Source organism: Delphinus delphis, chromosome 16 (genome assembly GCF_949987515.2).
Source record: "Delphinus delphis chromosome 16, mDelDel1.2, whole genome shotgun sequence".
Taxonomy (NCBI): Eukaryota; Metazoa; Chordata; class Mammalia; order Artiodactyla; family Delphinidae; genus Delphinus; species Delphinus delphis.
Window position 1 is genome coordinate 51,622,410 of NC_082698.1, and position 24,339 is coordinate 51,646,748.

Consider the following 24,339-nt stretch of genomic DNA (forward strand, 5'->3'; position numbering starts at 1 on the left):
GGGAATAAGGAAATGAAACATAGTATCACTATTTTTAATCAATATTGTACAGGAAATTCTAGCCAGTACAGAAAGACAATAAGAAGAAAAAATATTTACATTTAAGGATAAAAAATAAGGATAAAAATTATTCATATGATATGATTTAATAGACAATCCAAAATATCTACAGATAAATTATTAGAAGTAATAGTAAGTATAGTAAGGTTGTTAGATATAAAGTCAGTGTATAAAAATCAATCTAATTTCTCTACAGCAACAACAAAGAACAATTTAAAAAGTGATACTGTTTATAACAGCATAAAAATTTAAATATCAAGGGATAAATCTAACAAAGGTGTGCAAAACCTCTGGGCAGAAATCTATAAAACATTACTGAGAAAAAGTTTAAAGAAGATCTAAACAAGTGAAGGGCTACACTGCGATCATAAATTAGAAGATTTAAGTTTTAAAGATTTACAAGTACTTTCCTAACTCATCTGCAGCTTTAATGTAATTTCAGTGAAACTCAAGATAATTTTTTTCCATTTTTAAAAGTTGATTGTAAAACGTATACAGAAACACAAATAGCCCAGGATAACCAGGACACCCTAGGATAAGAATAAGTTTGACTTACTTGATCTTACAGAAATACAGACTTATTATAAAGCTGTAAATTATCTTATGTAAGTGATTACTGTAAGAAACTGATAAGAAAATCCTTTAGTAAGCAAGTGAGAGATCTAACAAATACTTCACACAGGTTATCAGAATGTCAAATAAATATGAAAATGTACTCAGACTCCCATTTCGGAAAGACAAATGAGATACTATTACACATAGAGTAGAATGGCAAAATATTAAAACTAGGGACCATTTCAGATGTGGGAGAGAATATAGAGTAACAGAAATTTTTACACAATTCTGGTTGGAATGTAAATTGGTTTAACCTCTTTGGGAAAATAAATGACAAAACCACTGAAAAAAAAGGTTTGCATTATCTGTTAAATGTGAAGATAAGTACACTCCGTGGCCCAACAATATTAAATGGAAATGAATACACGTTTATACAAATATGGCTAATGAAATGTTCAAGGCAGAATTATTTATAATATTCTAAGATTAGGAAAAATACAAAGGCCAATGAACAGTAGAATAGACGAATAAATTATTATATATTCATACAACGAAGATATATTCAAATATGTATATTAATATACAATTAATAAGGCTAAATTAAACCACAGTGTTCAGGTGAGAAAACGCTAAACACAGGCAAGAAAACAGATACCATAATAGGATATTGATTGATTTTCTTTTTTTTCTTTTTGAGAGAATTCTGTGATTTGGAAGAGGCAAGTGATTGGCTTCTAAATAGCCAGCAGTGTTTATTTCCTTGAACTAGACGGTTACGTGGTTTTGTGCTTTATATTAAATGTTTAAACTTCACACTTACCATTTTATACAGTTTATATGTTCACATTTAAAAAAAAATTTTTTCTATACATAAAGGCACTAAAGTTATTTAGGAAAAAAAATTGCCTAGGAGGGAGATCATGTATATTCTCAATATTTTCTAATAAGGTTTCCATAGCAACTCAAGTAGCATTTGAATAGAGTCTATTAAATTCACTTAAAGTATTGGCTTTTCTGGCTAGCTGCCTTCAGTCTCAAAATGGAAGTCCTTCAGACTGACAGAGCGATGTCACAAGCTATCTTTGTCAAAACAGAAGATCTATAGACCAGCAACAACTCCTCTAAGGCCGAATTAATTGAAGATGTTGAGAGCAGAGTGCTTCTCATCAGCAGGACTCTTGAGAAAACCTCCTATAGAGATTCCTTCAGAGGAAGTGTTGAGCCATGTCAAAGCACCCAGTGACCACCACTGCTATTTCATGGTTAACTCCACCTTCTAGTCTCCAAAAGACAATGAATGAGACCTGCTTTAGGTTGAAGGTAGTGATTTTGCAACCTCCCTACTCCTTTTTGTTTTCTGTTTGTTTGTTTCTGCCGGAAGCACGGCTCCACTAAAGCAGCTTATAGAATTTTAATTTATGTTGAGGATTCTATAAATTAGAATTGGCCCCTTAAATGCAGACCATTCTAATTTTGGAATACCCACGTGCTCTATGTAAACAGTTTGCCACTGGGTGACACTGACCACCTACTTTAGTATTCTGTCTGCTAAACCAAACTCTGCATGGCAAGACCTAAAAAACATATCAAAATTACTACATCTAAAAATTAATTCTTAATATTTAACCTTCCCTCTTCAAACTTCCTCCTCTCAAGGTCTTGTCCATTTTAATAAGTGGCAACCAACCTTCCACTTACTGAGTCTGAAACTCTGGAATTATCCTTGATTGCTCTCTCTCAAACCCATTATCTGATATATCAGCAAATCCAGTACACCTCTCCCTTCAATACAGATCCAGAATCTGACTTTAGTTCACTTACTCCACTGCTGAAATTTTTGTGCAGGTCACCATCATGCCACCTCTGGACCTTTGCAATGGCCCCCTACATGATCTGTCTGCTTTCCCATTTGATAATTCCTGCCTTTTCTCAAAACATAAGCCTTAAGACAGATTTGGTCATTCTGGTGCTCAAAACACTCCAAGGGCTTTCCATTTCATTCATAGCCAAATTCCTCACTATAACCCATAAGGACCTACCTGATCTGGGTTTCTCTAATTTCTCTGATCTCATATCCTATGACAGTTCCCCATGCTCACTTTGCTGCAGACACACAGATTTTCATTCTTGAATTTGGGCTTTCCTCTGCTTGTAAATCTCCCCAGAAATCCATGTAGCTTGTTCTTTCACTTCAGTCTTTAGTGTTACTTTCTCAGTGAGTCTCTCCCTGTTACTCTTTTTAGAAAATCGACTCCTTGTACTGACACTCCCTACCTTCTTCTCCACTTTTTTTTTCCTCCTTAGGACTCATTAGAGTCCTACATGCTTATTTGTCTTGTTTATATTGTTTCCATTACTAGAATATTAGCTCCACAGAGGCAGGAATGTCTGTTTTAATCATTCTGCATCCCCGATGCCTATTCAATAATTGGCATTTAGTAAGTGCTCATACATTATTGTTAAATAAGTAAATGACTAAACATTTGCCAAAATGTATCACACTGATCACTTATACTCCAAGAGTGAACAATTGTTCCTTAAAAAGATTTTTTGTTGTCAAAAGGTTAGGGGACTTTGCAAATTCCATTTCGCCCTTGGAGTTCCATAAAGAATATTTTCATATTAATGCATATAAGAATTTATATAATTTGAAAGCAAATGTTTAATTTTTTTTTAACACAGCACTTCCTCAACATGTTTGATCGTGGAATTCTCTTTTGTACATCCGTAACCACATATTTATTTTTGAATTTTATACCATATGAGTGTGTGCCTTTGTGTGTGTGTGTATAAAACACCACTTAATATCTCTAAAGAACACACCTTAAGAAATTCTGTATTAGAATACAGAATTGGATTTGTCTCCAAGTTCAATTTCATTGAACCAGTTTATGCCTCTTCATAATTTCCAATTATCTGGCTCCATTTAGTCAAGGAAAATAGCACAAAAAGAGAGCTCTTATAGTCTTCGTTCACTGTACTATGATGTCATGATGTGTTAGTATTTCTTAAAAAAATAATCTGTAGATTTATCTTGCAAGTTAAATTGTAACTTAAATAAATGTAAATAAATGTGTCTTATTCGAAATACCTCAGTAATGCAAACTGCCCTTGTAAAAATAACTGAAATGCCAGCCAGGGGAACTGGGTTTGGCTTCTGTCTCTACCACAAATTAGTTTGATATAAGTTGTAATTATTTCGATTAGGCTCTGCCTTTGTTCACAAAGAAGAACAGGCTTACAGATCCCCCACATGCTCAGCTTTTCACATAGTCCAGTTTCCTCATTTGTGAAGTGGTGTCAATATTTGCATCAGAGAAGATTAACAGAGATAGAGTTTGTACAGCCTCTGGCATAGTGCCTCGCTCATTGCAGTTGCTGGGAAAATACTAGTCCCTTTACCTTCCATTAATTGTCTGTTTCAATACAGTAAATTTGGCTTTACAAAACGAGCTATAAACATAAAGTACACAAAATACAACCAGATGAATATACCTGTGATTTATACGTGTCATGCTTTCATGCACATTTTTCTAATTACCTTAGAGCAAATTATAAAACAAAGCCTCCAGTTGAAGCTCAATTATGATTGCCGATTCTAACAATTTGCTCTATACAGCAGGAGTTAGAAAACTTAATTGAGCCAAGTTCTCTCTAATTTGCCATAAACTCTTTCAACCATATTTTTTCTTTAGTTTAGTTTTTCATTGTGAAAGAATTTTAAACATCATCTAGGTAAGAATAGAATAACACTTCCAGTGGAATAGAAGGTGATGCTAGGGTATGTAAAGGCATTAAAAGTTACTTAATGAAATCCAGTCTTCCAACAACATTTAATAAGAACCTGCTATATCCTCATCTCTGAGCTGGGCACAGGGGACCCACAGATAAATGCAGCACAGACACTCCATGAAACTAGCAATGCAATATCGGGGTCAAAGAGCAGGAACGACTGGCTCTGCTACACCGTATCTTCAGCCAGATCAAGACAATGGATGCAAAGACATTTTCCAAGAAACTGAATTTCCAAGAAATTTCTGAAGGGTGGGAACTACATCTGTATTAAGGCATTTTTGTTAATTAAAATGGTTTTACAGAGGTGTCATCAAACCTCAATGAGGTCTTCCAGAATCCTCACTGAAGAAGGAATACAACTATCTAGTTATCTAGATGTAAACAGCACTGGATTAAAAGGATGGGAAATTTAAATTGGCTGCTGTGGAAAGATACTAGCACTAAGGATGGAATTATAAGACCATTCCTAATAGCAGGTAGTCAATAGATGCTTGTTGTTGATTCCTAGCTTTGTCTCTAGCTACTTGAGTAGAAGCAAGTCTTTTAACATCGTTAGGCATCAGTTCATAATAAAACTAGGAATCTGGATGCCAGACTCAAATGTCTCAAAGATCACTCTGACCCAAGTGACTATTACAACTAGTCATAGAAATATTCTAGATATATTGATGGCACTGGAAATACTAAACCTCAAACTCCTGAGTGTGTTGGTCCCACTATTCAATTCAGTAAGTCAGTGGGAAAAGATAATATGATGTGTTTAAAATGGTTTTCATTTCACTGCAAAAACCTCAAAACATATTGATCCAATTTGAATTTTAAAGAGTTCAGATCTGTCACAAGTATATCCCCCTTCCTACAAAAGGACTTTCAAACTCATATATATGAAAAGTGTTGCTGGTGAGAGTTGAGCTCCAAGAGAAAGAAAGAGAGAAAGAGAGAAAGAGAGAGAGAAAGAGAGAAAGAGAGAAAGAGAGAGAGAAAGAGAGAAAGAGAGAAAGAGAGAAAGAAAAAGAAAGAAAGAAAGAAAGAAAGAAAGAAAGAAAGAAAGAAAGAAAGAAAGAAAGAAAGAAAGAAAGAAGGAAAGAAAGAAGGAAAGAAAGAAGGAAAGAAAAGGGAAATTGAGGGCATGTAAAAAGAAGACAGATGATAGGAGAAAAAAATAATCCACTCTTCTATGAAACAACGTCGAAACCAAGGAAATGAAATCATCTTTATTTCATGAAAGCATATCTTTGATAGAAAAATGCAGAAGGATATAAAAGCTCTTATGGCATTTTCAATAATAGATGTTCATACATATGAGTTAGCATCTGTGTGTGACAGAATCTCACACTGAACCAGATCTTAACCACTTTCAAAGTTTAAAAGGGGCTCCATTTCCAGGTGACATCCAGGAAAATTTCCCCATAAGAAGTTCTATAATTCCTGATTTCATCAAAATCTGGATGTTACAGTGCTCATATTGCAATTGGCTTCCAATATATATTTTATTTTAAAAATGTTTTTGAAGTTCAGTACTGACAAAGTACAGTTTGTATTTAGTGTTAAGCATGCAGTCTCACTTTTTATATAAATGGCGGTTCTACAAACTGAAGTTACTTTTTAAACTAGCAGAAATGGCAATGTGTTCATAATATATTTAATGAATAATAGTATTAATAACCTATTGCTCTTTCAATAATGGTAACTTGACAGTACCATCAGCTTCCTAGGATACTGAGTATAATTCAATATCCCCCTGCACATCGTAGCCCTCAGAGAAAAGTCTAGCTTTTCCAAGGCTAAATCCTTTAATGTCCATGGTTCAGCTACTAGAACATCATGCCTTTGCAACCTTTGTCGTAATTCTGTTGGAGCACTCAGTGATTTCTCAGTAGTAAAATATATAAATGGCCACGCATGGGGGGAAAAAAACTTTATACAAAGTTACAGGTAAGAGATTATTCTTCATGGATAGAAGATTGACTTTACCAAATCTAAGACATTTTTCTGTCATAACATTAAGCCAAAGAAAGAAGATTTTGAAATTTGCAACTGTAGTTCTGAGATTGCAATCCCATTTTTACAACTAACCACAAACATTAAAGAACATCCATGCCTGTCACATGCGCACGTTGTCAGTGCGCGTTATCTAAAAATCAGAATGACTGAAAGAGTTCAAGTTATTATAAGGTACAATCAATATACACAAAAGAATCTATGTGTTTTCTACCTGATAGACAGAAAAATGGGTTAAAACAGATATGACAAATGATAGAAGTAAATGTAAAGTCTTACATTTTGAAGGTAAATCTATTATATAAACAGAGGCTGGTAAAAGGCAGCCCTAGACTAGTTCCCTAAAAGTGACCCAAAGATATTTTTGTCAACTAAAAACTACATTGGACAACTGCAGCTTCATGATACCAGTGCCTTTAAAAAAAAAAAAAACTCAAGGAAATTTTTAATGGTAGATATATAAAACTAGGCATAAACCCATTATGTTTATATCTCTTACACAACTATAAAGCCAAAACAAATTACAAAATAAATCTAAACAAAATTCCAATACCAATAAAACTCAACAACATTAAAAAAAAAAACAGGATTGCACACTATACCCTCTACTATGTAAAATGTGCATATGTATTCAGGAAAGTGGCTGGGGAGAAAAAAAAAAAAAACTATAGAAAACTGCTTAAAAAATGACCCCTGGATGGAGATAAAATAAGCAAATCATATTATAAATTGAATGAGTAAAATTACAGTCTACCAAGAATGAAAGAGAAGATAAATTAAGATATTTTGGAGCATTTACAACACATGGGCTACTCTACGTTTATGATATGCATTATCTCATATAAATTTCAAAATACCTTGGGAAATAGGTTTAGACTTCTGAAGAGGTTCTGACAAACCATAGTTCTCCAGAAAAAAATGCGCAGGAAAGAAAGAGTTGAAAATAATATCAAAACAAGTACTTTTGACCCTTGAGCAACATGGGAGTTAGGGGCGCTGACCCATCACACAACAGAAAATCCATGTATAACTTAGAGTTGGCCCTCCATATACACAGTTCCCCTGTATCTGAAGATTCAACAACTGAGGAACATGTAGTACTGTAGTCTTTACTATTGAAAAAATTTCGGGTATAACCCTTGCCGTGCAAACCCTGTATTACTCAGGAGATAAGATTTAGAGATAGGCCATGATAACTATCTTGAGGTATTAGATGGAATATTAGGCAAAGGAACAGTTTAGAGAACAGATATAGGTTGACTGGAGAAACTATTTTCATCCATTCCAACCGTTGTTGGAATATGTACTGTTATTATCCCTGTCTTTATACAAGAAAACGGAGGTCTACGGAAGTTAATGTAACCAAAAGTCACAACACTAGTAAGTAAAAGAATTAAGATGAAGTCCCAGGAATCCATGACTTTAAGGCACTGGTACAGGGAGTCAGGCTTCCTTTCAATATAAAGAACTGATCAGTTAAAAGGGACACGTTCAACCAGAAAGATTATGGTGTGTTCAAGGAAGCAAGTGTGACTTTGTTTGAGAATGGCGTGGGTAGAGGAGATGAGGTTAGAGAATTGAGTCAAGATGGGCCTAAGATGCACTGGTACTTGGTATACCCTGCTATCCCAGGCTTCAGAAGGCTGCCATGGTAGAATCTGACAAAAAATCAGGGAACAAGGTAAGATTTCCTTAGACAACAAGGATTCCAAGACCCTGCAAATGATACCACAAACACCTATTCTATCCATGCAAAAGATTTGTCATTTTCCTTGGCTGTGATAGGCAGAAGGTCTGATTTCGTGTGGGGCTTAGGAGAGATAGAGGTCCACATCTGGAGTAGCCGCTGCCCCCTCTCAACTGTATCTCCTCGGCAATGTCCTCAGAAGGCAACCAAGGAACCAGGAAAGGGCAGGTGTCAGGAGAGTGCTGGACGTGACTGCCAAAGCAAACAGCTGGTATACCCTCTATTTTGGAGGGTTTATGAACACACACGCAGACACAGACATGCAGATCAGTAAACAAACAGGGCAAACACAGTGCAACACATTAGGGAATGAAGAGAGGGAGGACGTAATCTAAGTGACTAATAGATGTCAATAAATGAATACATGGTTTGTTATATCATCCATCTTTATATTCATGAACCTTGAGAGAGATATTAGTCTTCACACATGTGGATGGATAGATGGATGGATAGAAAGACAGAGATAGCCCATATCCCTCAGCATATAGAAGATGAAGTCAAGATCTGACGCACATCTGCCTGGCTTCAGGGTATATATATTTCTCCATTACACTGCTTGAATACCATAGCATCTCTTTTTCTCAAAGCTATAGAAAAGTGGAATAACTGAAACACTGCTTTGATTCCATAGCACGACTCCAGAAAATAGATACCTTATTTTTTTTTTCTGGTAGGAACAAAAATCTCCCTATTCTCATACAAACATGTTTATGACTGAAGTTAGCAGCCTGAATATCACGAGGAAATGAATAGGTGGTGAACAGATAAAGACACAGCTGTTATTACTTCATTAATATGGCCTTGAATGGCATCTTCTGGTAAGTTAAATGTTACCCTCTTTCTCAAAAGCTGATCAACTAAGTTATCATGCTACCATTTATTTTCTGAAGCATCCATATTTGAAATGTTAAGCCATTTCACCCACAATAACAACTTGGCTTTAAACTATTTCAGTTGCTCTGACAGCAGGACCCATCGTGCTCAGAACGGAGTTCATAGGTTGCATTTGCCACGTTAAACAACTATACTTTCCCAGAGATAATCTGGAAACAGCTTAGTAGTATTTTTGACTAATTCTCATCATGTAACAAGCAGAGTTATCCATGGAGATTCACACAGCACTCGTACTCCAATTTCCCCTGCTCGTCTCCCCCATTAATTCTGCTTATCTTTTTGCACTCCTTATAACAATTTTAATTCAGCCTTCCTGGGGAGTGAAGTGTGAAATAGAAATGGGTCGGGAGGGGGCCATGCCTCACCATGTGTACAGCCCTAAACCTAGGGTTACCAGATAAAATATTCAAAATTGAGCTGATTTGGATTTTATGTAAGCAACAAATAAGCTTTTATATAAATATGCCCCACTAAATTCAACAACATGTCTATACTAAACAATTATTTGTTGTGTATCTGAAATTCAAATTTAAGTGGATGCCCTGCATTTTATTTGCTAAGTCTGGCAACCCTACCCATCATGCACTTTCTATAGCTGAGGCCCTGGTTGAGTATACGTATGTCCTCAACTCAGTATGATGGAAATATTAATAAAGGGAAGGCAGCCATCCTGCATAACCAGATTGAAGATATAAAGACGTCTCTTTAGAACCAAATTCTGAAAGGGGGTCTCCAGACTTCACAGATATTGCTCTTTTTAGAGAACTGACCCTGAAAACTTAGCTGACATTTCCTGGAATGCCCTGGAAAATGGACCCCATTCTATTAGATAACATTAATGTTCAATTTCCCCTTTCCAAAAGCATCAGAGTGATGGAGACAGACTAAAGGGAAACCTCAGATGGCATCTGGGTCAGAAATCCACATCACTGAAGTCGCTCCGAGGAGGAACAGTAGTTACAATAGCTCATTTGACTGAGCACTTAATAAGTGCCAGGCTTTGCGCTAAATGCTTCCTATGCCTTATGTATTTTGATCTTTCCAACAACCCTCTGAGATTGATTAGGCCATCATCCCACTTACACAGATTGGAAGCTGCAGGATTAGAGATGATAAATCTCTGGCCCTAGGTCATACATTTACTAAAAGGTGGATCCAGAATTAAATCAAGTCTGCCTGTCCCTTTATGTCAAAGTTTCTCACCTTGTAGGCAGAGACCTCCTACGTCAAATGTTAAAACCAAGAGCCTGGGGTCCATCCAGAACTACCTAATCAGATATCTAAAGCCGAAAACAGGAATTTACAGCTGTAACAAGCTTCCCAGGGCCCGGGATGAAAGTTAAAGTTGAAAGCTCTTGAATTATGTTATTTTGATTACGTAGGTTATCCCATTATTCTGTTTCTCAAACTGCAACCATGACACTCACAGAAAGCACAGACCTGTCAGCAATAACGACCAATTCATGGGCTATTCTATGAGAAGATACCTGGTCAATCAGGATCCTCTAGGACACTGGCCCACTTCTAGGGCTGCACAGAACACCTGAATGTGCTGAAAGCCACACCTTTGAAATGCTACCCTTCCCTCAAAGAGCAGTTCAACGTCCATTATGGCCATGGCTCTGCTCACTGCACCTCAGCCCCACTGCTTCCCCAGGTGTTCTTCCTTTGCTTATTTCTCTATGCTTGACACAGATAAATGGGCACTCATCTATATAACGTTGACAGAGTTGTTCAAAGAGCAAGCATTTGGTGAATATTTGAAGTAAAATCCTGAGCTTGGCCCAATAGCTGGGATTTTGCATGCAGTGTCTTCAGGCAACCTCTACACACAGGTACTGACAGAATAAGCTATTTAAGGGAAATCTGATCACTCCCTGCTTGAAACCGCTGAAGGCTCTTTCACAACAAGATAAAGTTATACTTCTTTCAAAGTGCATCCTAAGGTCATCATAATCTGCTGTGACCTGACTGACCAGCCATACCACCTGCCACACTGCCTTTCATGTGTATTACTTTCTCCAATTACCTGGGTCTTGCCATTTCCTAAAATCCTCATGCTCTTTCATCTCTTATTTATCTGTGTTCTTCATTGTTCCTTTCCCTCATCTTCCCTTCTGTCATCTCCCAGCTGCAGGAATACTTTTTATCCTCCCACATAAAGACGTCCCTAACTGTTTGAATGAGATGTGGGTATGCCTTCTTCTCTGTTCCTTTCTCCCAGGATTTACCAGAGTATGGTCCCTAAGACCCTAGCTCTAAGAAACATGCTTCTCTGGAAAAATAATTCAGAAAATGTTGCCTCCTATAATCTTCTTGCTGAGAGTTATGAATAGATAGAAGTATACCAAAGGCTTTGTGAAATCGTGCAACAGAGGTACAGAACCTAGTGTTTCCCACATGTATGTGAACTCAAACCCTAGTTACATGTGTGAGTATGAACCAAGTATTAACATCTTGCAGATGTTTGAGAAACCCCTTCTTGCATTTTGTAAAAAAATAATAATAATAAATAAAAGAAACACCAAAACTTCAATTAAAGTCTTTTTTGCACTGAACTGCGATGATTGGTTTGCAAGTCTGTTCCACACACTGAAATGTGAATTTCTTGAGAGTCTGTTGTACTTGTCTTTGTGTTGCTCTGGGCTGGCACATGACCTGATTTTCCAAAGGGGCTCCACACATTCCAATTGGCTGAACCACTGAGAGCTCACGAAGTAGACTCTCTGTTTATTGAGAAGCAGCAGTATCATATTCACTTTGCTGCATCTTCAGATGTTCTATCCATCATCCTTTTTTTTTTCCCCTTTCTTCTATTCCACAGATTCATCCTGGCTCCTGAAGCAATGGTCAGGGAGAATGGGATATAAAAGCCCATTTGTTTTTTTCTGTTTTTTTTTTTTTTTGCAATACACGGGCCTCTCACTGTTGTGGCCTCTCCCGTTGTGGAGCACAGGCTCCGGACGCACAGGCTCAGTGGCCATGGCTCACGGGCCCAGCCGCTCCGCGGCATGTGGGATCTTCCCGGACCGGGGCATGAACCCATGTCCCCTTCATCGGCAGGCGGACTCTCAACCACTGCGCCACCAGGGAAGCCCAGCCCATTTGTTTTTGTAACCTTTTGGGATTTACTTTCCAATGACAATCTGAACTTCTTTGTTCTTTTTTTTCACTTTCTTCTTTTTTCTAGAACATTTCAGAAGATCTTTGGAACCTACTATCAACTAATGCACATTTTAGATAATTGGTATATAAATGTAATTAATTTGATACTGGTTAAGATCTCAAATTCTTTTGAGTCCAATTTGACAATCCAAAGTCCAATCCTTTCTGTTAGAGCTTAATTCAGTCTGTTAGAGTACAATCACGCTTCATAAAAAGTTCAATAATTTTATGTGTCTAATCTATGTCTTTTTTTAATTCCATTAATAAAAATGTTTCCATAGAGGCCATCAAAAGTTCCACACATGGCTGATCTTGATCCTCCATATAGAATTTTATTGCCCCAAATCTACTTACCATTAAATTGGTATAATCCATGCTTCACCATATTACAAAAGAAGTTGATGAGAGCCTACCCAAGGTTTTGCTAGAGTCTATATATTCACTATCTACACAGAAACTCCCAATCTATTCATTTAGCAGCTTTATGAAAATTTTCCTAATATCAATGTAGCAAAAATGTAGTGGTCCTATGTCACCTTTCAGTGAACACTCCTGCTTTTTCCAATAGTTCACAACAATACGTTTCTCAGTGTCTACCTACAAAACTTCATTAACCAATTCTGGAATTCATTCTATAAAAGTATTTACAAAAATGTCCATTTTCTCTTTTGTAGAAACCATAATTAATATATCTGCATATTTTTCCAGTGTATCTCTTGGTTGTAGCCATTCCTCAAAGAGGATCACTGAAAGCGTTTGATTCCACCTGAAAATTCTGTCTAAAATAAACTAAAATTCTGAATTTAGTTTATGTGATGAAGTAGTCATGACTTTGTTTAGAAACTTTTACTTCTAAGCACTGGAGGTACCAATATGTGCAAATGACAATTGGCTAACGATATGTAAAGCCAAAATATTATCCTTACACACATGGCTAGGGAGTCTTGGGAAAAAAACAAATCAAATCAAGATATCTCTTATTAGAAAGAAAGTAAGTAAGGAAAGAAAGTAAGGGAGGGAGAGAAGGAGGAAGAAAGGAAGGAGGGAAGGAAGGAAGAGAGAGAGAGAAAGAAAGAAAGAGAAAAGAAAGAAAGAAAGAAAGAAAGAAAGAAAGAAAGAAAGAGAAAGAAAGAAAGAAAGAAAGAAAGAAAGAAAGAAAGAAAGAAAGAGAAAGAAAGAAAGAAAGAAAGAAAGAAAGAAAGAAAGAAAGAAAGAAAGAAAGAAAGAAAAAAGAAAGAAAGAGAAAGAAAGGAAGGAAGGAAGGAAGGAAGGGAGAGAGGAATGAAAAACCTTGGAGGTGCTTGTGATTAAGAGAACCTTATTATTAGCTCTTGTACTAACACTTACGATAAAAAAAAATCATAGTATAAGGAGAGGGAGTGGTCATATTGCTAAAGAGAAAAATAAGTGAGCAAACAAGATTGTGTAAGTGTTTCTTAAGCAGCATTTTGGGAAACCATTGAGGAGATGGTTCAACTCACTATGCCATCTGGTACATGTCTCTCATCAGAGGAGATGGACGTGTAAGGCTTTTATACCACAATGGCATTCAACAGCAGAGGCACCCAACTAAGGTCACTCAACCCTCTGTAATCACCACGAAACCTTCAAATATTGATACACTACAACTTCTGTAGATTATTCTACATGAGAAACTGAAATTACCAGCCAATGGGAGCCTTTTGTTACACATGACAGTTAAAATTCTGAATGTAGAGCTATAAACTGGCATCTGGTTCATTTTCATTTTTTGTAGCTTGGATAAAGTGAGTTACTACCTAAGATTCTCACGACCTCATGGTACTTGGAAAACATTACTTCTAAACTTTAGGACTAGATGCAAAATTGCATTGTCATTTGAAAGATTGCCAGAGTACAACCTCTCTTGAGTAATCCTGAAGCCTTCATGTGTTAGGTGCTCAGCAGCTGGTCACCAGCAGAATTCAAGAACTCTGGAGGAAGATAGACTCTGGTTCAAATCCTGTATTTTCCACTTGCTCTTTGGATGAGATATTCCATCTAAATAGACCTCAGTTTTGCCGTTTATAAGATAGGGATATAAATAGTTTCTACCTCATGCTTTTCTTTTTTTTTTTTTTTTGAGAGTGCAATGAAATAATGTAAATTTGGTGGCACATGTCAAGCATTAAATAATGGTAACTTACATTACTGAGACATCTGCTTTCTCATGTGGTTTAATATAAGAAAAAACTAAACAAGTACCCTTTTGAATGAATCCCCTATACAAACACATTTATCCATAAATTAGCATTTTATTTTATAAGAAAACAACATATTCACGTGAATAAAAACATGTCTGTTCCAAATAAGTCTAATTCAGAGATTTCAGCCTAAAGAAGGGGGATCCTCATTTTTATATTTCTAATGCTGTTTCACAAATTAGGGCATACACATGAATTCATTTGACTGACATATGAGCTCGTTAGATTTCAAGGGACACACACCAATTCATTCATAATAAGCAGTGTAGCTTTAAGGAAAGTATCCCCACCTCATATCATCTAAACAGAATTAGAAACTGGTCATTTCTCAGGAGATAATCTTCAGTGCTTACTAAAATATCCTAAAAGTATTCTTTTTTACATGAGGGGATGAAGATATACTAAATATATGGTGAAGTTTGAAGTAATAACTTTCTCAATTCTGAACCTACACATATATTTTAGATGATAGACATTTCTAACCCTCTCCTTATAGGCAACTCAGTATTTCTTTTGTCTTCTTTTTTTAACTTCAAAACATAGGATTATTTTAGGATATCTTTTTAAGATTATAGTTAAAAATCTGACTTTTCCCAAGTTTTATAAATCTTTTGATTAAAAAAATATATACCAGAGTTTACTTAGACTGCATAAATATATTATGCTATCCTATACACAATATCAAATCACAAACGACATTTAACTGGCAGAGTTCATTTTATTTTTTCATATGAGAATGAAAGAAATTTGCATAAAAGATCTCCCACACAATCTTCAATTCTCCCTGTGGTTTGCTAATACATTTGCAAATGGCACTGCACCTGCTTTTATACAAACATCTTTGATGCCTAGAGCATCAAATGCATCAGGGCATTGTCAGAGACACAGCTGCGTAACAAATAGCTCAAATGGATATAATGAGATATGCTCCATGACTGAGCACCTGACACAGTAGTGAGATATTTCTCAGATGAGAAATCCCTCTTCATGATCAATGCACCTTCCAAACTTGGCCAGTCTGACATGCCCTTTGACCATCTGTCTTGTCTGGATGATTGGTTGGATTTCTCACACAACTCAATGAGTACTTGTGCTTAGAAAGAAGTTTGTACCATCTCCTGATCTATCCACGCTGTGAGGGAAAGTTCGAATATCTGACCTTAAAAATATCAATTTTCCCTCATGCATTTATGAATGAGTAGGTCAAGTCATGACTTCAAGAAATATTTTTTGATTATTGGTTTACTATAAACCCTTTTATTTCAAATTTTTTTACAAACACAATTTTGTGTTTTTATGCACCTTCAAATTCCTGTCCTAACTATGCCAGTTAATTGTATTTTTTTAAACTGATACTGTATTCTAGAGCAGTATTTGTTGTTGAAATTTGCATTGTTCCAATCCCAGTGGCATCATTAAAAAAAAATTCATGAATATAATTAAGGAAAAATCTTTTTGAATGCTGACAGTTTTATGGACATTAGGCTTGGCATGGTTTATTCAATAGGATAATTATTTTACTGAAGTTGATGTCCTCTCTTCAGTCCTCAAGTAGTGACACTAGGGAGCTCAGAGACACTGACTGAAATAGCAAGGCTCCCACTAATGTGGAAGCAATGTGCGGCTAGTCTAAATTTGGACTGGAGCAACACTTGGTACAGCTTATCCACTTTGGCTGGTACCCAGCTTAAATTTCTCCCCTCCTGGGAAGATGTTTCTGAATTTCCCAAGCCCATTTAGTGGCTTTTGTTTTTAATTTTTTTCATTGTATTTTGCCTATGCCATTTTAATAGCACTTGTTATGTCACCTCAGCTATGTGTAGCTTTCTCTACCTTTAATTTCAGAACCTTTAGTCATTAAGGGAATGTGGATTATATATCTGCATGTTCACTATCTTATACATATGGCATATAGTAAGTGTGATAAGTATATGTTGATTAAATAATAGTAGGATTCTTGCAGTATATGATTTGAAGTTCTCTGCTATAAATAAGAATTTGTTGAACTTTCTGATGTGTTTATGTTTTGAGTCTGAGCAGTAGGAGTGCACACATGACATGGCCATTGGGAATAAAAAGACTTGGGGAAAAGACACGTGTGCTTCAGATCATCACCTTGTGATCAAGTCAAGGAAACATGAAATTAACATTGCCCAAAGCAAGAATGATGAAAGTTGAGAAGAAAGGTATTCTGAAATTCATTAACACAGAACTGGCATTGAATACTTGTATGCACACCAATAAACTGACATAATTAAATTTATAGAGAATATGCCTACATTTCTGCTTCCCAGCTTCATTTATACCTAGAGATACCATATTATTGTGATGATATCATCTCCCATGGAACAAATTTTACCCATATGGATTCTAAAATTACAAGTTAAATCTGAAAATATTTATTCCCAAAGCAAGAAACAGAATATTATACATTCAGTTAGAGCAAGCTGTGGGTCTAGAATTAGTGAGGCCAGTGAAAACAGTTTATTCATTAAGTCTATAAACCTATTTATCATTCCAAATACTCCTTCATCCTTTGCCATTCTCTATGCATACTAAGTACTCCCTTTGACTCTGACCTTGCCCAACCCCTTCTCTCCAAGGCAAACTCTACTGCTGGATTCACATATTGAGAATCCATTCCCTGTAAAGCTTTATAGCTATAATTTGACTTCACCTTTTATAAGACTCATTATAACATCAGTTAGGCTTGAGTTTCATATAGATGAATTACACAATAACCTCTTATTTTTCCCCTACTGGTAACTAAATTATTTTAAATATTTTAAAACAGACCTCTTAATACATATCTTGATTCCATAGCAAATTGTTATACTATAAGGTATAAGTGGCACTGAAAATCCTCAGGGAAAGCCCAATAGGATGATAACTCATCCATTTCTTTCAACAGTGATAATTATTATTTATGTAGCAAGTTTAGTTTACTATAACCGTGGCCATACCATTTGTGGGGTTTGATGCTATCCCAGTCCCACACACCACCAGGCAGTGTTTCTTATATCTACAGTCATTCTACTACATAACTTCTGGAGCCTCTATTCTCTGAGCCAGCAATCACCACAGTCTGGTGGAGCAAATTTCTCTACTGATTAGGCTAAGTACCTGCTATCCTCAAATGACTGTTGATGCTCAACTTCCATGCTGCTAATCCCCACCGTCATCAGTAAATAAGGAAAGTACAAACCACATGTCCTTCTCAACAATTTATACTCTACCACATGACCATGCCCATGGTTTTCTGCAATTCTTGGTTCATATGACTACAACCTCCTCTTCACGCCAACAACTCGTTTGAGGACTCCCATGGTGACTACTCATTAATTCCATTCAGATTAGCCAATCCCTATTCATCTCGTTACGCATCTACCTTATATTCCTTAATGCTTCATTTCAATATTACCTTGAATTTCATTGTCCTCATGAGTTTTCATCACATCTATCTACCAAAACCCCAAATCTGCCGAAATTGAGCTGTCTGCTTTTTCTATGATCAAATACCTAGATAATAGAGCACTAATTAGTAATATCACACAACAGGAAGATCAATTTTAATATAAGTATGTCATCACTAATCTCTAATTAACCCTCAAAACTTCCAGAAATATAACTATCAACTTAACATCTTCTCTCAGATATATCAAAGGCACCCAGAACTCAAAATTTCCAAACCTAATCTAGTAAAACATCTCCCATAAATATGTTCTTCTTCCAGTCTTCTTTTTCAGAAAATGGGCCCACGTTTTATCTAAACATGCAAACTATTAAGCCCTGCAGTCATCCTTGAAAGTCTCCCTTTTCTAACCTTCAACATCAATTCCTCTCAAATACTGGTTGCTATCACGTCCCCAATATCTGTCAGTTTTCCTCTCACACCTTCCATTAACACAGGAGTCCAAGCTAATATCATCTTGCCTCAAATAGGTCTTAAGAAACTTTAAATTTTATATTTATCAGTTTTATTACCTAATTATCATCTGAAAGATTCCTAGACTGTAAGCTCCCTCAAACCAGCTTTTATGGTCCATTTTTGCTCACTATTTTATCTGTAGCATGTTGCATTTTTTTTCTTTGCTTAGAGTGAGCAACTGATAAATATTTGCTGAATTAATGGATAAATGAAAACAAGCAAATTTGTCAGTATTATCACAGAGAACATATGCAGGTATAAAGCAAGTATTCACATCTATATCATATAAGAGAAAAACCTGAAGTTCAACAAAAGCTGAGCAAGGAGAACCTATGAATTTGGATTCAAATTTGGGTCCTCAGTTTCACTAACTTTAACTCCTGAGTATCTTTCTATTTTAGTACCATGATGCCTATCAATCCTATGGAATGCTTTTTCTTTTCATTTACTTATAATATAGACTCAGAAAAGTATGTCCAATTCTTAATGTCACTATCTATGAGTATAGAAAATAATTACTGTGGAAGGTATTCTAATCCTTTTAAAAACACACCATTCACTACAAATACTTTCAAAATAAATATTTCCACTTTGTAAATGAAAACATTTATAGAGTCCATACTCCAAAATTAAGATTGACCAAAATATATCCAAAGTAGTCATCATGCAAAAGGAAAAAAAAATAGAGCAGAAAATAACAAAAACTGATATTTTTAAACCATCACCATTATTTTCTACCATTTATTGAGTGTTTGTCATCTTGCAGACATTGTGCTAAGCAATTTATATGTGCAATAAAATAGGAACTATCGTTATCCCTCTTTACAGATAAGAAAATTGAGAATTAGAGCAAACAATCAAATCCAGGAGCCAAATTCAGCTTCTGTAAGGTTCCAAAGATGCACTTAACATTAAATTGCCTTCCCAATAAGTAGTTAAGTCTTTCATTTTGAGCCATTACTTAGTGAAAAATCGACAAAAACATTTTTTACTACTAATAGTACCTGACAGTGAGACATTTCAATTATAATCAGATGGGGAAGAACACTATATACATTATCAAACTTAGCATTTTCCAGATATTTAAGGAGAAAATTGTTTAGTCTTACCCATGAATTCAATCCCCAAGTGGTCTGCTACACCGAAGTCAGCATATAAGAAAGGAAAACAGAAAAAGAAAAAAAGGTTAGAAAAAATTCCACACAGAAATCAGTGCTTATAAGATTGGCCTTTCAAGGCAAGGACTGTGTCTCAACTGTAACACCATGTTTGCTTGCGAAAGATAATTTAGTTTGCCCACAATTAGGGGTGATTTGAACACTGACTGGTATTTCCCAGTAGCCAGGAATTTAGATGGGATAATATTGCCAAGTATGCTAAGTATAAATTTAGCCAATAAAAAAGGAAAGAAAGAAAAAAAGAAAAAAAAAAAAAAGGAAGGAAGGGAGGGAGGGAGGGAGAAAGAAAAAAAAACTTCATATAAAGCATATCTGGAACTAAAGTTATTTTCAGAACTCATTATATTTTATGTAGAATAACTACTTGTTTAACATTAAACTTATTTGAACCTTTATGTTAATAATATGTAGGTAAAGGACTTCTGCATGACAGGCTTTCACCAGGCACTCTTCACTTTCACAAAAACGAAATGATGTTGGATCTTTTCCCATTTATTTGTTAGATGAAGAAACTGTGCTTCATTGAGACTAAAAATCTTACATGAGGAAGACCCAGGGCATAAATCCAGTCTATCTGACCCTTTGGTCCTACGACCGGTAAACTTGATAGCACTTCCTATCAAAACCAAATGGTAGATGTGTCCATGTCTGTTCTATGTTCCTATGGACAGCGTACCATTTTGACCACCTAATGTCTGTGATCAACAGCGGGATAAACCGGACCCTGCTATATCCAGCCATTCAACTTTGGAGATTTGTTTATTTAAATGGTGCTTTCTTTTAATCATTCAGTTATTCACTTTTAAAATTCATTGCATTATTTAATGATGATTTCTGTTGTAGTAATATGTTTCTTAAATGAGAATAAATGAAAAAAAAAACCAGTATTCCTAAGATCATGTTTCTTTCCAAGACTAATTTCTGGGCTCCCTTTTATGACTTCTCTATTTAGGAAAGATTTTCTTTTTAAAAAATATGCATTTAGTTATCTTGAATATTTCAATGCCTTTCTTATTTGTAAATAACTCATCTTTAAATTCTATTGTGGTAAAATATATATAACATAAACCTTGTCATTTTGACAAATTTTAAGTGTACAATTCAGTGGTATTAATTACATTGAAAATGTTGTGTAACCACGATCAATATATTTCCCAAACTTTTCTTTTACTCCGAAGAGAAACTCTACCCACTAAGAAATAATTTCCCATCTTCCCCTCCCTGCTCTGTTCCGGGCAACCTCTAATCTACTTTACGTATCTATGAATCTGCCTGTAAATAGTTCAGTTTTTAAGTTATTAGGAATTATTTTAATTGAGAAATATCTCATATAAAGAACTATGGTAATGATGTTTTTTAAAAGTAGATGCATTTCTTCCTTTCCATGGCATTTTTTACCTGCTTAATATATACTATGATAGCTATCTAGCACACTTCCATAAAAAGACAAGATTTTTGTTCGCAAGTAATTCAGAAATCAGTGGGAGCCCACAGAGAGAAAGCTTTGAAAATTCTTTGTGATAGCGCTATAATGGAAAATGAGAAAATGTGCATTGGATAGAGCGGCCAAGAATCCTTAAAAGCTTGTCCTGGGAGGAGGAGAACGTGCTTTTTGAATGGAGATTGTAGAAAAGTTGGCTAGACCATGTTTGGGTTCTTGTGTGAAAAAAATCTTCATGATTGTGTGCACTTAGGACACTAGGGAGAGACTAGAGTTGTGCTATTTTAAAGCAGGGATGTGAGTGAGATTACCTATCATGAGACTAAAAGAAAAAAAAAAAGATTGGGAATTAAAAAAAACCTTCTGCCTACAGCCAGAACAGCCATTAGCCCTAGTCTGGTTGAACAAGAAGTTTCTAGTAGAATATATAAGATAGATAACCAGCAAGGACCTACTGTATACCACAGGGAACTCTACTCAATATTCTGTGATAACTTATATGAGAAAAGAATCTGAAAAAGAATGAATATATGTATATGTATAACCGAATCACTTTGCTGTACACCTGAAACAGTATTGTAAATCAACTATATTCCAATAAAACTAAAAAATAAAATAAAATAAAATTGATGTGGTACAATGGAATATTATTCAGCCTTAAAAAAGAATAATGCCAACTGCAGCAACATGGATGGACCTAGAAATTATCATACTAAGTGAAATAAGTCAGAAAGAGAAAGACAAATACCATATGATACCACTTATATGTGGAATCTAAACTATGACACAAATGAACTTATTTATGAAACAAAAAGAGACTCACACATAGAAAACAAATTTATGGTTACCAAAGGGGAAAGGGACCAAAGGGATACAGTAGGACTCTGGGATTAGCAGGTACAAACTACTACACATAAAACAGATAAACAACAAGCTCCTACTATATAGCGCAGGGAACTATATTCAATGTCCTCTAATAAACCATAATGGAAAAGAATATGAAAAAGAATATGTGTATGTGTGTGTGTATATATATATATATATATATATATATATATGTCACTGCTGTATACCAGAAACTAATACGACACTGTTAAATCAACTATACTTCAATGTAAAAAAAAGAACTTTCTAGTAGAACTGAGATGGCTCAGAAATGGCTGGCTGTAGTCTGTTTTGCTGGCAAGTATAACCAACCAATGGTCACTCTTCATTCTTCCCACAACCTTGGTGGGTCCATCTCTATATGAGACAGGAGATATGGGCAATCAGGCTTTGTAAGTCTGGAAATTGCATGAAGAAATGAGTGGCAAGTTTGATAAATTTGAGGGCAATCTAAACACTTTAAACCAGAATGAATTCATAACCAGTAAAAGGAACAGACATCAGAATTTTAAAATTATTCAAACACTAAACGGTGTAAGTAGATGTCTTAAGAGAAAGGAAATCTGTCTACTCTTAACACAGCAGAAAAGTTACATCTAATTATTAGAGTAGTAGTTCTCAGAAATACTGTCAAGCAACATGGCATTATATTCTTAGATTTTATAGAGAAATTATTTACTTTTTATAATAACATTCATGAAGACTGACACTACTGAAACATACAAATAAAAAGACCTTATTTAAAATTTCCCTCTTTCTCTCTCTCTCTCTCACCACACACACACACACACACACACACACACACACACACACACACACACACACACACACACACATTTCCATTCTTTTATTAAAATGCTAAACACTGATCATTATTGCAGGTTTAAAGATACTGACAGGATTTGTTAACAGACAAAAGGATTGATGAAAATCCATGAAATTGCATGACAGAAAAGCAATTAATTTTGTCAACTGAGTCACACAGAACAGAAACCACAATACTTCTCATAACCCTTCACTGGCTAATTCTTAAAGCAAACAGCGTTCCTGGGGATATTCAGGTCTGCACGAAAACATCAAGAGGAATGTGATAAGAATGAATCAATTAATTACTCATTTATTCATTCACTCAACAAACCAGGCGCCAAGAACTGTGCAGATATTGGGATGAAGGAGGAGGCAAATAACTTCAAGAAAAACAGTTTCCTATGTTCTTCCCTATGGCATGTATTAGAATGTATAATTCCCATTTCTTTTAGAGCCTGATGAACTTTTATACGAAAAAATTGCAGTTCTTTGGGAATACTGCACCCTTTGATTATACAGTAGTGGCTAAGATATACTGAGCACTTACTACATGCCAGGAACTGCTTAAAGTATTAACTCACAGAAACTTATAAGACTGTCATGATCCTCATTTTACAGATGAGGAACAGAGGTAAACAAACTTTCCCAAAACTACACTGCTGATAAGTAGTAGAAACACAACTGAGCCTAAGCTTCTCGACTTTCAGCCACCAGTCATTCTCAGGGTTTACTTATGCCCTCCTTATGAAGAAAAAGCTAATTTTTACAAAATCATCAGTTAATAAGACGTTCAGGGAGGAGTTATTTAATCCACTTAAGAGAACAAATTGTTTTCAAGTATCCTCAGGCACTGTAGAAGCACTACTTATTTATTTGCTCACCGCTGGTTTATTGATGAAGTGCCCAATATAAGCTAGGTAGAGAGGGATTCCCTCTCTCCAAGGAACCAAACTGGCAAATCATTAACATCTTTTCATTGGTTCCTAGGGAGATTTCTTCATAACGAGCCTTGCCTAATTGAAGTTATTTGTTTGTACATATGGCAAGGGATGTGCGGAGTTGTGCCTGAATGTGTGCCAGCCATTGAACCAAATAATCTTCAAATTGGCAACACACTTAACAAATGCCAGCAGCTCTGCCCAAAACGTGCTTAAGATTTGAGGGCTACGGAAGTGACCAAGGAGACAAACTTAACATGCTATAAAGTCAAAAACTCCGGGAAATTCAAGGCCCACATGTTTCCAACATGTCCATAATTCTTTTTTTTTGGCCACGCGGCATGTGGGATCTTAGTTCCCCAACCAGGGATCGAACCTATGCCCCCTGCAGTGGAAAAGTGGAATCTTAACCAGTGGAATCTTCCCACTGCCAGGGAAGTCCCTCAAAGCTTCTTATTTATATGTTGACAGACAGACAACCAGGGGCTACAAACAGTTCCCTCAATCTGGGCAGAATGAGGAAAAGCAACCAAAAGCAATCCTTGACTTGATTCCAATCTCAGGGCGAGATGAGACAAGTTGTCCAGCCTGTGATGAGGAACCCCTGTAATGCAGCACCGGGACGATGCAACATGAATGTGAGTTTCAGTGTCACTCTTATATTAAAAGTAACTGAACAGGTAGTTCTATCATAGAGTAGTTCCAAATGGGGTGATTTAAGCC

At 35.8% G+C, this 24,339-nt stretch overlaps 1 protein-coding gene across 9 annotated transcripts in view; it reads right to left on the reverse strand.

Moving 5' to 3' along the window:
* The window catches only part of NRG3 (neuregulin 3), a 1,071,784-nt gene that overhangs the window by 131,352 nt on the left and 916,093 nt on the right, over positions 1-24,339 (reverse strand). For 6 of the 9 annotated variants that reach the window (XM_060034679.1, XM_060034684.1, XM_060034682.1 and 3 more), the window contains exon 4: positions 19,477-19,503. In XM_060034679.1, the coding sequence (XP_059890662.1) occupies positions 19,477-19,503 (27 nt within the window). The remainder of the gene's footprint in view (positions 1-19,476; positions 19,504-24,339) is intronic. The other 3 variants (XM_060034686.1, XM_060034685.1, XM_060034680.1) reach the window with 1 other exon arrangement.